Below are 15,757 nucleotides of genomic sequence, written 5' to 3'. Positions count from 1 at the left end.
TTCTCATCTAGCGTCGAGTCCCAGAGTTTTGGTGCAACCATAAATAAGCGACTGAAGGTATCATTGATTTCTGCTCTAGCCGCTCTCCCCCGGCTCCCCTCTTCTCACTTGGCTGCATTATAAATCACACGTGGACCCAGAACATAAACACGCTTCGGAACACAAGGCAAGAAATTAAAGACAGACCGGAGCAGAACGTTGTCATCGTTTTTGGATTTTCTAAACATCAGACATCCATTAACTCCATGCGGACTCACTTCGGCCTGCTAAATTTCACCTTAAATGATTAAAAAGCTACCAGCATGTGCATACATACATACATATATAATCTGCACGTACAGACACACCTGCCCAGCATACAGAACTAGTCACCACGAACACACCTCTAACCACAGATACCACATTAAACTCCCTATCAAACGAACCCAACCCGACTGCACACCTCATCTTTTATTCACACATTGAGCATACTCCATTACTCTGATTACTTTCCATTTGGTGCCATTGTAACCTCGTAATTCACCGCCGCACAGCTTCGCAGTTGCGCCTTTCCCACCTTCCCTCCCTTCATCTTCCTGCACGCTGTCGTGGTTCTCAGAGGTTTGCTATTTCAACTCGGCCTCCCTCCCCCCATCCAACAAATTCCAGCTGCCACCATCAAAGAGCTCTCTGCAGACACTGAATGCAAACGAGGGCTTAGGACTACAGCAGAACAGGTTACGCGGGGCGAAAAGTAAAAGGGACGTCTTGTTCCGGGCTGGCCACAGGGGTTGCACGTAGTTGGGGTGAAACGAAACAAGTACGGCAACATTTCAGGCAACTCACTTCTTTTATGTATATAATCACGCTGCAGATAAACAATGATGTTCTTACATCATCTACTATTGTTATCGGGATCGGTCTTTACATAATGAGACAAGCCTGTCGGTATGGATTTCATGTCACAGCTGTTGTTCTAGTCTGGAGGGAGTAGACTCCACACAACACACAGACAGTGTTTTGACAGTTAGCCTCTCTGTAAAGAAGCTAAAGGTCAAACAGAACAGCCATTTTTTAAAAAGCTGTTTGCATTTTTGAGCTGAACTAGATGGCGGCCGAACCTGAAGGGTGTCAGAGGTGAAAGGTTGTGCAGCAACACCTGGTTAAACTCGTATACCAATTCTCTCTCTCCTACTCATTCACTAAGTCTTCTTTTCTGACATCATAAGGCTAAAACATACATGACACATGTATAAAATCTTTCTAATCGTATCGGCTTATTCAGGGAATAAAAACGGCAAAAGAAACTGTTCAAGTTGCAACTAGCTCGTAAGCCAGCGGCCAATATTTTGACAGATGAATGTTGATTACGCGCCATGCATAGGCTGGTAATATTTGTGCAGGGCTGTACTCGCCGTTTTCTACATGTACTAATATATAACCATCACAGAGTTTCAGCGATGGGAAGCTAAATCCTGCCTGTACCTGCCAGCTGCCATTAAATGATCAGCAGTTGAAAGCCTTCGGCTGGAAGAAGAAAAGTAATTTTGTGCATCAGAGTGTGTGTACGTGTGTGTGTTGGTGTGTGTTGGTGTGTGTGTGTGTGTGTGTGTGTGTGTGCGCTCCCTCATCCCGGCTGTCCATACGTATCTTTCTGTCCTTGTGGACTATGTGTACAGCGGAGACTGATAAACAGCTCTTAGCTTGGCGTCCTGTCCTCATCAGTCCATATCGAGGAGCTGGGAAACCATTTATCTACCTCCACGTCAGCTGTAGCCATTAAGTTTTAAAATCTACTAAGAAGCCTAAATAAAGCACGCTGCCCACGGCCCTCGCACCAGCTGGCAAACGAAAAGGTGGCGAGAAAGGTGCTACGAGGACTTATTTGGCCGCCTTATTGCGAAATGCTTGACGTGGGGCGAGACGAGGCCGTGACGTTATGAATTGCCACCTTTTCCGGCTCATTTGCAGATTTGAGTCAATGTGGAGGTTAGCCACGCTTGGAAAGGCTGCTAAAAAGGAGAGAGGAGATGTCAGGGGGGAAAATGGAGGAGGGAGAGGGAGACAGAGAGGAAACATCACAGCGAACGAATGTGTGGATTACGATGGAAGTAACAATAAGACAGCACAGAGCGGCTAAACAGACAGTTTATAGTCGTATTTCTGTGAGCTAATATGTTAATGCTGATGGTTAAGGGCTGGTCTGAGGGTTTCTAAGCTTAATAATTATGTAGATAGTTTGGTGTTGTAATTTCTGAAGTTGAAATGCTAATAGTTGTGAGTTTAGAGTATCATGTGACTGCAATTTAAGGCACTGCAGTCTGTGTTTCAGACACATTTGGAAACCATATGACTGTTCAGACATACTGGATAACTGTGTTCAGTTTTAAAGACCAAAGACTTCTCTGACTGGAGTCCACTGTAGATGAAGAAGCCATCCTAGTTTTCCTGAGTATCTACAACAGGGGTGTTCAATCCTGGTCCTCGAGAGCCCCTATCTAGCATGTTTTAGATGTTTCCCTTCTTCCAACACACCTGATTCAAATGATCAGCTCATCATCAAGCTCTGCAGAAGCCTGATAACGATCCTGATCATGTGAATCAGGTGTGTTGGAAGAGAGAAACGTCTAAAACATGCTGGATAGGGGCTCTCGAGTACCAGGATTGGGCACCCCTGATCTACAATATACCATCCTTAGCACACAATGAAAACAAAATGCGTAGAAATATAGAACAAATACTGGATGATGAAAATATAAGGTGTTGGAATTTAAATCAGAGTTATTTAGTAACCAGTGTCATTAGTAATCTGCGTCCATGCAACCACTTGGAACCACTGGAAAATAAAATGACAGAAATAATTCAGAATATTATTGAACTTTGCGAATCTTCGTTAAAATAAAACGCCTATCTTCATCGTACACTAGCCTCTCTATCTCGGCGCACACACGATAAATCTGGGTTTATGTACTAAACATTTTTTAATGATTCTCGCATAAATCTGTTGTTAATTGCTTCTGGGTTGAATCTAAAATTAGTCGCATCTGAAAAGGAGGAAAAAAAAAATCTGCACCAATGACCTTTCAGACTTAACTACTCACAATTTATTATTTCCCAGACTGGTATTTCCCTTCTGAGATTAGTGCAGAACACTGAAGTGCTGTCTGTCTTTTATCCTGAATGTGAAACACTTAAGCCCAAATTTAGCTTTTTCAACATTACATAAATAAACTTAATCATATAATACTTTGAAGTTTCAGCTTGTGAGCACATTCACTATTGTCTGTTTCTTCACACACACTAAAAAAAAACACAATATAAATAGACAGACACATACCTACATGGCTCTGAGTGTCTCTTCATTGTGCTGTAAGTAGATAATTGATTTGATTGCTCTGTGTTTAAAGAGAACACACTGTTGAACCTGTTGTCCTTGGTTACATCGCTCACATAACTCATATTCTGTTGTTGCAGTCTAAACCCAAACAGCAGCGCCAACTTGTAAAAAGGAGTCTCGTTGTTGTTGTTTTTAGGTTAAAGCTACAGCGTGTTAATTGTGTGTGTTTTCAGATGCTATTTTTTTCCCACTTCAGACTGACTTTCTCGCTATAATATCCAGTTTTGACTTGCTTTGTGTGTCTAGACTTGTCGGGCACACGTCAGATCTATTTGGTGATGCCATTCAGCCACCGCAGCATCCAGACGATGGCTTCCTGCAGCACCATCAGTCTCTGTGTGTGCGTTTCCCTGTGTGTATTTCTGTTAACCAGATGGAGAAATTGGCAGCACACACTGACACTGCGCTAAGAGTAAAAGTGCCTGTCAGTCGGCACACGCCAAGCCCTACATTATAACCCCGCACCACAGCCCATAGCCTCGCACACGCCGCTCGCGCACCTCCGTCTCTGCAACACACACGTGTAAGTGTTAGTGCAGCAGACGCAATCATCTGTCTTCCACCGGGAATATGTCTTGGATGACGAGGAAAAGAAAGAATGAGAGGGCCTGGAGAGAGATAAGATAAAAATAAAAAATAAAAAAAAGAGGCGAGGGACAACATTTGGATAAGCCAAAAAGAGATTTAATTTATTTCACATTCAAACTTCTCCTGTATTTCATTTAAACATTTATTCTTTGGCGGAAAAGGAAATTAAACCCTTCGCTGAGTTTGATAGTTGCGGCTAAACGCTGAATAAGAAGATCACTTGGCATTTGACGGAGCGTAAGGGCGAGAAGTGGGCCAGAAGAGAGGAGGAGAAAGGTGAGAGACTGCAACAAGATACAAACAAGGGAATGTAAACAGGTGATATAAATAACTGCCAAGTTCGCGCGCACGCCGCCTCACACGTAAGCGCACGGACGCACACAAATACATAGGCACTAAACTTACACCTTTCAAAACAAAAACCGACAAAGAATATCAAAGTGCCATTGTTCGATTCCTTGAATGCATCCTGCCCTTCCTCCCACTAACTCAACAGGACATATGGCTTTTCTTCTCGTTCAAAGTTTGGGACCACTGGGTGACCAGTTGTTGTTGCTTCATGTGATCCTCGTGGTTCCCAACAGCGTTCGCGATCTTTGAAGTCTAACAGCTACACTCCGCTGCGTTTAACCATGCGGTCGGCCTATTCTGGTTCCAGCAATTTATTAGCTCGAACTAATGATGTTAATCTCCTCTAATGCCATTACAGCCGAGAGAATTGGCTTAGTTATGTCACATTATGTCCAAGTGAGAACAGGGGCGTCCGGCTTATAGAGCGGTCACCTGGTAGACACCTGGACGGATTTTCTCGACACATATTTTCTGTCACTGTCAAACGCTTCAGCGACGTTCTCACGTGGGACAAAGCAATATGATAAATTTAGCCACTGACTGTTTGGCCTCACACCGAGGTGAGAGATACCTGCCTCAGTCAAAATGACCCTGTGGCTGGGTGCTATGTCTGACACTCCAACTAGATAAATCAAAATACGTTAGCCTACATAGCACTCCTGTAGGAAGCTGAAATCCTGACATAATCTCTAAACCAGCCGCTGTTCAATTAGCTGAAATCACCTCTTACTTGTGATGTAGGTGACTGGTGATGTTTTGCCTTTTACAATGTGAATCCTCATGTTGAATAAATAGTGCTTTCACTCACGTATGAAGAAATGATAAATTAGGTATAATATCATGGCTTCTCAAACTTTGGAAAAAGGCTACACACAGTCATTTGACCACAATGAGTGTGGTGATCATTTAAAATAGTTACGATTACGTGCTGGTGGGTGGAAAAAACTTGCAACCGCACTGCAGGCCAAACACCAAAGTGAAGCTGCTTCAGTGTTTATTCAGTATTTTTACACACATTAAATGAACATTAATAACCCGGTAATTTACCAACCCTTTTCTAGAGAATGATAGATGATTTGTTATTTGTGTAGCCAATGTAAGTGTGGTTCTAAATTTGGTTTGTTCACTTTAGAAAGTTTCATTTGCACTTTAAATTTCCTTTATGTTGTGTGGTTCGACAGAAGCGGCAGCCTCCAGAGCTGAAAACATAAGCCAAATTGCCCAAACTGCAATTCCTCAAACGGCCACTTGGAGCTGATTCCAAAAGCGAGTCAGTCCCCATGAACCCAAATGTAAAAATGTACAACATTACAGCAGAAATTAACATGCTTACAGGTTGATTTGGTCTCTATAGCTAATTTGTCTGTTCATGACAATAGTACAAGGGGTGACTTTATATATGACTATAACGTTTAAAGTGTAATACGGCTTAAAGTTCTGCATAATTAAGGGCGTCACTGCTCATAGGACAGTCCACGGCCCAGATTCATTTGCATGGCGAGCCACAGCTCCACTCCTGCTCTTTGCTCGTTTCTTTGTCAGCTGAGAGATGGTTGAAGTCAGACACCGTCAAGATGGTGACAGTTCCCACGCTGAGCTTCAAAGTCACTCTTCAGGAAGCTTATGAGTGACGTCACGGACTAATTGTCCATCCTTCTGCACAGTGATATATGACAGTACTTCAAAAGGTTCTCGGCCTCACCAGAAAATCTCACAAGATTGTTTTTGCACCATTTTGCAACATAGCCTCCTTTGACTTCAATGCACGGCTCAAGCTTGGCTACCCCTTTGCAGAAGAAGGTCACCTTTTGCGTCTCCATCGAGATGTGACTTCCTCATCGCTCTGAAAATGGCAAACATGTGAGTGGGACTTCAGTTTGGGAAACAGACAGAAGTCAGACGCTGCAGGTCGAGCGAGTAAAGTTCACGGGGCAACGGTTCACGGCAACATTTGGCTGCTCCTGCCACCTGTGCTGTGTGGAAGGGCACGCTGTCCTTGAGCAACACCAGTTCAAAGGTTTCCTCTTCTTTATTTTGAATGCTTCAACCATTTCAGTCTTTGTGGGCAGTCATATAAGCCTTTATGTTTATAGCTACTGGGTTGTTTTAGGTGAAGTCGAGAACTTTTTAAAGTACCCTTGTACGTATTTATATACACTATACTTACATACGATTTATATATAGTGTCCCTTTAAAACAACAGTTGTTAAAATTAGTCCATGTTTCCTCGATGCAGAGCGGTGCTGTCGAATCTGCTTCTTTGCAGCGATCCTGCCATTATGCAGCAACTTTGTGTTTAACTTCAGGCAACGTATCCCACACAAGGCCCCAACTTCGCCGCTCACACCCACTGCTCGTCTTTGAAGCAGATGTAACTGTAGATTGTGTGTGCAAGCCAGGCGGACCAAAAAACCTCTGCACGGTTACCACTGGTTACCACCTCTGTGGCCAAGAACACAACCTCGCTCAACAGGATCAATCTACGTCCTTGAGCTGTGAGCACTCCCGAGACACGCAGAGAGACACTCAGGGAAGATTGGGGGGAGAGACGCGAGAAAATGAGTGTTGTTCGAGGGCAGATGGAGTCAAGCGAGTAACACTGCCTGTAATGACTCTGGTAAGCCTTTAACTACATAGGAGCATCTCCAAATGTCTACTCTTGGCTTGTTCTGCGGCTGGCCTGACAACAGACATAAAAAATGCTGCAGTAACAGAATTCCAGGAAGGCTCTTTAAGGTCCATAAGTGGAACAACGAGATGGTTTCAGATAACCCCAAAAGCACAATATTGAGGGCTACTCACAGCAAGAGTGCATTATTACCGCAACATACTACATGCGTGGAAGAGAAAAGGTCGGCGCATTACAGGTCACTTATAGAACATTTTAAGTGTAAAGCCGAGTGGAGAAAGCAGCTGTCGGGGCTGGAGGTTTTACAGTGTAAAGCTTGAGAAAGGCACAGGCTGCGTGTGTTTGCTCACGCTATCACTGTCTGCTTTGTGTTTACAGATGTTTTAACGGTTGTTGAGGAAGACCAGGGCTACATTACCACAGTGCTCACTGGAGACCATTTTGACGTTCGAAGGAGGGGGAACCAATCGGAACGTTTGATGGACTGACCTCATCCGGTTATCAGAGGTTTGTCTGAAAGCTTATCAGAAAGGTAAAGACTGCAGTTTGCGAACAAATACAAAGTCAAAAGACCTAAAGGCAAAGACGCAGCGCTCCAAACTCTGCGTGGCTGCACAAATAAACCAACTACACAGTGCTGACACATCGGTCTGTTTGACACCAGCGCTTTTGATGGCATCTTAAGTTGTAAACAGAAGCAGCTGTGTTGAAAGCAGCTTCTTGTGTGACTAGTACACATTATAATTATGATATAAATAATTGCCCCTATTTTATACACGGCGCGCAAACGACTGAGATGCAGTAATTCTCACATGTTATCCAAACCGCTCGCTTTGCTTCTCTCCCATCACAAGCTGTTCTGGAAGTCATGACCAAGAGGCAGCAACAACCAAGAATGAATCAGAATGCCACGATCGCATAATCCAAATGTTCACAGTATCTTAACGCAGATCAGCTTTAAGCCACGGATTAACAGGTTCACCGGGAGGAAACGAGCACGGGCTGATTTGCAACCAAAATCTGTGAAGTAATTGTTGGCTGCTGTTGTACCAGCGCTGGCACCAGAACGGATGAAACAAGAGGACAAAGTAGAATATGTTCACAACACAAAGTGTTTTCAAAAGTCTGCACCACTTGAGCCCACCAACTTAACCAACTAATAGCTGGGGAAGCTTTAACTTTATTATTCCCTGATCATTGCATTTTAGAAAGCCGCAGATTGCACAACCGACCGCGAAGAGCAAAAAACCAGGGATCCGAGTGTGAGTCGACAACATGAATCAATCAGCAGGCAGGATTAATAATGACAACAATTTTCCTCAGACAACCCGAAGAGAAGCAGCGTGGTGCGGACTTGATCTTAACTTGGCGGAGGAAGACCAGATGAGCTGGCATTCTCTAGTGGATTCCAGTGGTGTATTTACAGCTGTTTTTCACTAAACCCACACAAAGAAGAAAAAAAGAAGTGCCCTAGTAAAGTGCCAAACTATTTCAAGGATGCCATAAAAATATGGCAAAATCGTAGCTGGAAAAAAAATATGAGCTGATTCCATTTGTTGGTCATTTACCAGCAAAAGGCTGCATCTAAAGTTTGCCGTCTTTCATATGATGACATGCAAATATTTGTACAGAGTCCTAAAGTGACAACCTAAATCCGGTAAAAACCCTGCACACTTAACACACGTCAGCCACGTCAAATAGGCTGCGGATGCTTTTTGGTTTTATGATTTTCGGGCCTTTGTTGATCAGCAGAGACAGATGGGAAACGTTGGAGAAGAAAGCAACGGAGTGGCATGCAGTGAGGGTGAAGGCCTGCTGGGAATGGCCACTTGAAAGCATTCCAACCGCTTTGACTATCAAGTCACCTCAAGTCACCTATCAAGTCATGATGTGGAGGCTTAAGCAGGAAAACATTAAGAAAATTAATTGTCTATTGCTGTCAACTGCACTATTAATAAGTTAAACAGCATTCAAGTCAAGCCATAGCTTTCCACAGCCATGATGCGTCCCGACACTTGTGATCTCTCTTTTCAAGGTAGCGCCATTACGAAAACATGGCAACGACGCAAATGGAGAATTTACACGTAACGAGCGCACGTGCAGGTGTCGGGCTTTAATTAAAACAAAGCTGGGGTTTCTCCAGGTAACACACATGCTCTCCATTCTGACAACAGGTGCTGCAGGCGGCAGGCGAGCTGCCCGGAGATGGTTTGGAGATTTCTCAGGTCTCTCTCTTTAATGCTGTCTGGCTCACCTCTTAATGGCAGTGAGCAGATGCACCCAAGAATACCCTCGTTGGATGCCGTCTTGCCAAAGTGTATATCAAGGACAACTTTTACTGTGCTGCCAAATGCTTTCAATATTATTAGCTGCATGACAATTGGATGTTACTTTAAGTAGAACTAAGTAGAGCTTAGTTGAGGATAACGCTAGGTTACAAAAAATACTTTTTTTGAAGGTGTCTAGGATATTTTTTAACTGATTTAGGACATTTTTTGCAACGCTGAATCCAAAAATGACATCTGCTTTTCTGTATCAGGTCAGGTTTTTAGGCCAACTCGACTTTTGCCACTAAATCGATTAGATTTTTTTACATTAGCAATTGATTTATTTTAGTATTTATCATATGAAATCGGCTTTTAGAGGAAAAATTTCCTTTTCTAATCCTTTTCATTAACCTAAATGATCCAAAAGTTGATGAGCCTAAACATTTGTAAAGGTAAATACAAGTGAATTGCATGTTTCATCAAATCTAAATTTTGACCTCACTGAGTAAAACCAGCGGCAAGGTGGAGCGGTGGTTAGCACTGTTGCCTCACAGCAAGAAGGTCGCCGGTTCGCGTCCCGGTGGGGGCACCAGAATCTTTCTGCATGGAGTTTGCATGTTCTCCCCGTGCAGCGTGGGTTCTCTCCGGGTTCTCCGGCTTCCTCTCACAGGGTCCAAAAACATGTTGAGGTTAATTGGTGATTCTAAATTGTCCGTAGGTGTGAATGTGAGTGTGCTTGGTTGTCTGTCTCTAAGTGTAGCCCTGTGATAGACTGGTTACCTGTCCAGGTGAACCTGCCTTCACCCTGAGTCAGCTGGGATAGACTCCAGCCCCCCATAACCATAGTGAGGATTATAGGTGTATAGATAATGGATGGATGGATGAGTAAAACCGATGTAATACTTGGATTCAGCACATTGCAGTTGTCCAAAATCAGCTCAAAAAACTTTTGACACCAAAATGGGTGTAGACCAGTGCAAGCAAACAATAAAAGAAACAAAAGGTACATAAAATGGATTTAGCAGAAGAGACTTAATAGTTTTTTTACCTGATAAATTACTTTAACAATTCACCCATTATCACAGACGGCACAGTCAAATAGCAGGTTCATTGTTTCAGTGCTATTTATTTTGTAATTTTGCCCAAAGCATGTAGGTACGCTGCTAATTCAATCATTTTTACCAACATTATCTCCCATTTTTAAATAATCATGCTCTGCTTTTCTACCATTTCAATTTGAAGGAAAGAAACTGTTCTCCAGCAGATGCCAACTAAACGGCCTAAAATGCACAGTCCATTAATTCATTTCTTGAACGAGAGTCAAGTCAGCTTTATGCAAATTGAACCAGCTCCACGAACAATAAAGGTTTTAACAGAAAGTGGCTGCTTATCCATCTTCCAGGAGGAATCCCTCATAAAATACCAACCCAGAGATGCACTGCGGCACCAAACAACTGACGGCAGCGTTCTCCTCTGCTAAAGCGAGGACATGTTTTGACAAAGTTAAACAGCAGAATTGATCAGCATTCAAAAATTGCTGGATCTTGGCCGAGCGTTTCCCTAAATCATGTGCTGGTCCAAGCGCAGGTAGACTTTAAATAAACAAGACTTTTCTTGGCCAAGGTTGCAGCGTTTGGCACTTTCACCTAATTCCTTTGATCATCACCGGACGATGCAGGTTCCTCATTTATTTTTCAGTCAGTTTTTAAGTGTGAATTTGAGTGTAGATGTTGAAATGATGCGATAAAAGACAGTGAGTACTTGATTTTTAAATTCCTGTCCTGGCCAGCCTTTTGGCTTTAGGGATTTCAAGTGGTAAATTATATTGAAATCGGGCCTGTTTTCTCCAGCCGCAGCATTCTTTCACCCAATTATTTCAAATGGTTCAGTGACAGCCGGATTAGCTGGCTGAACATCCTGCATCGTCCTGTCCCTGGACTTTGACAGAGAAGCCCCCCCCTCCAGCCATATGTTTACCCTAGCTCTATTGATCACTAACCTGTTTGACAAGCCAAATCAGGAAAGTGCGACGTTTGTTCAGCAGTGAACCCTTTCCACATGCATCTGAGCAAACAGAGCATTCTGCAACTCATGTCTGACATAAGACGCGATAACGAGTGTCAACAGCGTGTTGCGCGCAAAACCTGAATCACGTTAGTTAATGTGTGATGAGGGGCACGTAGAGAGTCTCGCAAACCGTCTGATGACTGATTTGTCTCGCATCACGCCATTTCTCCTTCTCATTCGTCTGGACGGACGCAGAGCAATAAAAAAAACACACCGCCAACCTACCTGATGATGTCATGTGGTCCCAGTCAATGAGAAACGCAGATCCTGGAGTGGACAGCCAATCCAGGGAGGAAATGAGGAGAAGGAGCAGGAGGTTGGACGAGGGGGACGAGACAGCCATGATGATGCTGGAGGGGAGACAGAGGGGAGAACGAGACAGAGACACTGCGATTATAATTATCAGCCACGATGACATGCCCATGTGAAAAACCCTCCTTCCCCCACTCCCTCTCTCTCTCTCTCCCCGTCTTTCTGTCTCGCTGCAAGCACAACAATTTATTTTCAGCTGGACGTGTACGTGAAACCTAACGCCAGACGGGGCATGATTAATTATCATACCAGTTCCCTACTGCGGCACTGTTGAATTCGTGTGTTGTGAAATTTTCATTCTTTATTTGGCAAAAGAAAAAGAAAAAGTCCCGCCAACATGTAATTATACTCATTTGAAGTCATTAGCTATGATATTAAATACACACTGAGCGCTATGTTTTCTGCACGTTCACATGGGAGACCAGAGAAGAAGAACTGGAAACACAAGAACTCTCGCATAACCACCCATTTCACCAACTAATAGTTAATGAAATATCCGGGTAATTAAATCTTTTGTCATTGTGCAGGCTGCCCCCGGAGCCAGACAGCGACGCCGGCGCGATTTAAAAAAAAAAAAAAAACATTACCTAAGTTCATGTTAACACAACTCCGGTTTATGAGCAGCGATTAATAAAAGTGCACAGTAACACAGCATGCGGTAAGATTAAACAACACTGACACATTATCACATTTTAATATAGCAAACAGTTTGTTTGTTTACACTCGCAGCGGATACAGAGCGACCATGTGGAACGGCTCCTGCCACCTAGTGAGCAAGATTCAATCTCCTAAATTATTGGAGAGGAAATGTGGCTTCTATGATAAATTCTCAATCCTCCAGTTTGACGCTACCTTTGTCTGACGCCGTTCAGGTGGAGGTGGGGGACGGTGGAAACATCTGTTCGCTGCATGTGGAAACAATGTTGTCACGAACAGAGAGGCTGAACCGAAACAGTAGGCCGTAAAAACGAAACAACAAGATGCCAAATACTCCGAACTAAGGAGGAGCAGAAGAGCTACGTCGCATGATCAGTCTCTCTGGGGTTGTAAATGTAGTGATTTGATCCATTGTCATTGCAATAAAAAAAAGAATTAAAGCAGCTTTTCAAACAGATTCCCATTAACAATTAAAAAAAATGGCTGCTGTGTCCTCTCGTGGCACTCTGGGGGAAAAATAATGTGTAAAAAGGTGCAGAATGGCTCCTCATCCGGACCAGCTTCCCAACTTCTTTTGAGCAGTATATAAAAATACTACAACAAAAAACCTGAACCTTCTTCTCGGTCAATAGGCTGGTGTTAGCGGACGAGTTCTACGAGTTAAGCCCAACCTCTAAATTTAGGCTAAACTTTTCTGTCCGCACCCTTGGCTATTTACAGCTGCGTCTCCACAACGTCGCTGGGCAGCCAACAGCCCTAAATGTGGAGGTTATGTTTCTGCCAGTATTTTCCCCCACTTCTGCTCTAAAGTCTGAGGCAGAAGTCGGGAACTTAAGGGGAGCTGTAGCACATCAAACCTTTATCTCATCTTCTCTCAGCGCTGTGCCCAGAAACGGTACAAGCCAGATTATTTCACAGCATTTCTGGAGTCATGTTTACACGCTGAGAACTACTGAGCAACGACGTGTCCACCTCGGGCACATTTTCAAGACTGACAAGTTTGGAGGTTGCAAGGGGCAAGAAAATGCCTGTGTAAAGTTCGACCGCGCTTTGTGTAACGGCACTTTATCAAACACTGGCACGTATTTACTGCAGGAATTTAGATTTACGATAGATAATAATAAAAAAAGCAACAACCAAAAAGGGCAATTAAGGCAAAAACAAACACTGCACAAAGCACGCATGAAGACGAAGCAACATGTTGTCAACGTGTAGTAACCAAAAAGCACTCCTTGATGCACTGAGCAGCAGATTTTTCCATCAGTATAACAGTTCAGTCATAAGTGTGTGTGTGTGTGTGTGTGGATGAATTCCAAGAGTCCAGGGGCCATACAAGGCCAAGTTATACAATGCAAGAATTCATGGCAGTGAGCTGACAAGCAGCAGGCTCATCTGGCCCGACTAAAATGCTCCACTTACAATTATGTATGGCTCATTTTCTGCATTTGACATCTTGGCCTCGTCTTCAGATTCCCTCAGACCCTGACATGTCTCCGGCTCTCTTCGGCTTTTTACAATCAATCAGTTTTATCTTCTAGCTGAAGCTAAAGCGCCCTTAAATTACTCGACGACTCTTCGATCGGCGCTTTCAAATCATTATTCAAAATGATTCCTTTGTGTGGGTTTAATATTGTTTCACTTCTTCCCCCCTTTTTCTTTCAAAGTCTTTCATCAGTAGAGGAAGCGTAGCATAATAACAGAGGGCCAAACAGCCCCTTCGCTCCAACATGTGGCCTCATGTTAATCCTGACATCAGTCTCCCCCTTTTCTCATGTGAAAGCGTCTGTGAAAGCCCTGGCAAGACCCACGCTTCATTTCCATCTCGTACACATTTGTCCCTAATTTTTCCTCCCTCTCTTGGCCAATTGCAGACCCTGAGACTCACGGGAAGAGTCGCCTAAGCCAATCAGAAAAGAGGGAGGCTCAGCCCAGGCCTCCTGGGGTCCCTTGGTAAACATTTAAGGCCAGTGTGGTCAACCCTCCTCCCACTACCTCTGCCCTAAAATGCACACTTGTACACATACATGCACACACACACACACACACGAGCACACGTGCGTGCAACATGAGCGCACAACACATACTAAGACACGCACACACACACACACACACAGAGAGCGTACGTCTTGACTTGGCCCCCCACTGCCAGCACCATGCCTCTCCCAAGCTTCCTCAAATCTTTATTAATCATCTGTGTTTGTTCAGAGGGAGCTGACAAGGGAGGGGGGTCAGGAAGTTAGGAGTAGATGGGGTGGTGGTATAAGGGTGAAGCCAAAGAAAAAGAAAGGTTAGGGGGTGAGAGGTCACACCAGCTCAATCCTCGCCATAACTGCAGATGGAAAGCACGGACTCTCATACACACACACCCGCGCTCAGAGCGATGTCGCAAACCCAAGTTCAATTTAAGGTTCCTCCAAAAAGAAAAAGCAGAGAACAGAAGGACTTTGTAGTCTGCACTCAGATGATCCGTGTTCATTAGTTTGCCTTTTTGTTTCTGTGCAGCTGATGATCACGATTCATTCCATCCTCTAAATGCACTTGTTGATGTTCTGCTTTTTTAAAATAATATATATTTCTGGGGCGAGGAATGTAAAAGTTCAATATTGTGACGAAAAGCCAGAAAATCAGAAACACAAACTTTCTTTTATCTAATTTGCAAGAGCAGCAGTTCTCAGACCAGCTGGGCGAGGTCCTTTGAGATGCGGAGAAGGTTTGTGTTTCCCATGAGGCATATTAACTCTGTTTTAAAAGCACAAAAAGTTGCATCACGTGAGCGTTAAAAAATGTGGGTAGCTTTTTTTCCCCCAAAATGTTTCGTTTTTATGAACTTTTTCTGACACGATGCTTCAAAATTAGCATAAAAATTTGCCACAGAAGCACAGTTATAGACAAACGGCACTGCTCACATCTGCCTTGGTGGAATAATCAAGTCCTTGGATACCTTCACTTGAATAATGCATTTACTGAACAAAGAGCTTTGTAATAGTTCAGTTTCCCAGATTTCTTGTAGATTATCTATAATAACTTTAAATTGTTGCTCTAAATGTGCAATTCTCTAATCGTGGCTATTGTGTTAATAACAAAATGTTTTTAAGTCTTGCTTATAGTCAATCTAAAAAGCTATCCAGTGAAGTGTTTAAAGTGTGGTCCCATGTTTCATTTGCATTGTTCACGAGGACACATTCAGCAAAGAGGAAACATCAGCAATGGAAAAGAACTAATAAACCTGGATCTTAATGATACACAATTCAACTTCTTTTGGGGGGGATGCCACTGCTAAAATACATCCTACATACAGACCTCAAGAATAAGTCATTTTTGATGAGAAACAGTGGAAGTAAACAAAATGCTGTTTCCACTATTTAAATACGTGGTTTTTCACATCAAGGTTGTAGTTGATGAACCACTCTCATATTTTTTGTTTATTTTAATTGCTATGAACTGCAGGGTAAGCTTAAACATTCACTTAACAAATACAGTTGTGATTCGATAATCCGACCCTTAACAATT

The 15,757-nt window shown here is 43.3% G+C and overlaps 1 protein-coding gene across 2 annotated transcripts in view; it reads right to left on the bottom strand.

The window, feature by feature from the left end:
• ghra (growth hormone receptor a) overlaps positions 1–15,757 on the bottom strand; it is a 31,680-nt gene that overhangs the window by 11,159 nt on the left and 4,764 nt on the right. The window contains exons 1-2 of one of the 2 annotated variants that reach the window (XM_008293855.1): positions 12,443–12,847; positions 11,504–11,628 (exon numbers count right to left, since the gene is read on the bottom strand). In XM_008293855.1, the coding sequence (XP_008292077.1) occupies positions 11,504–11,628; positions 12,443–12,501 (184 nt within the window). In that variant the 5' untranslated portion in view covers positions 12,502–12,847. Of the gene's footprint in view, positions 1–11,503; positions 11,629–12,442; positions 12,848–15,757 lie in introns of those variants that run through there. The other variant, XM_008293856.1, reaches the window with a different exon arrangement.

This window comes from Stegastes partitus, unplaced genomic scaffold (genome assembly GCF_000690725.1).
Source record: "Stegastes partitus isolate 25-593 unplaced genomic scaffold, Stegastes_partitus-1.0.2 Scaffold916, whole genome shotgun sequence".
Classification (NCBI taxonomy): domain Eukaryota; kingdom Metazoa; phylum Chordata; class Actinopteri; family Pomacentridae; genus Stegastes; species Stegastes partitus.
Note: the sequence above shows the minus strand (reverse complement) of the source record. Positions and strands in the feature narration are given on the sequence as shown.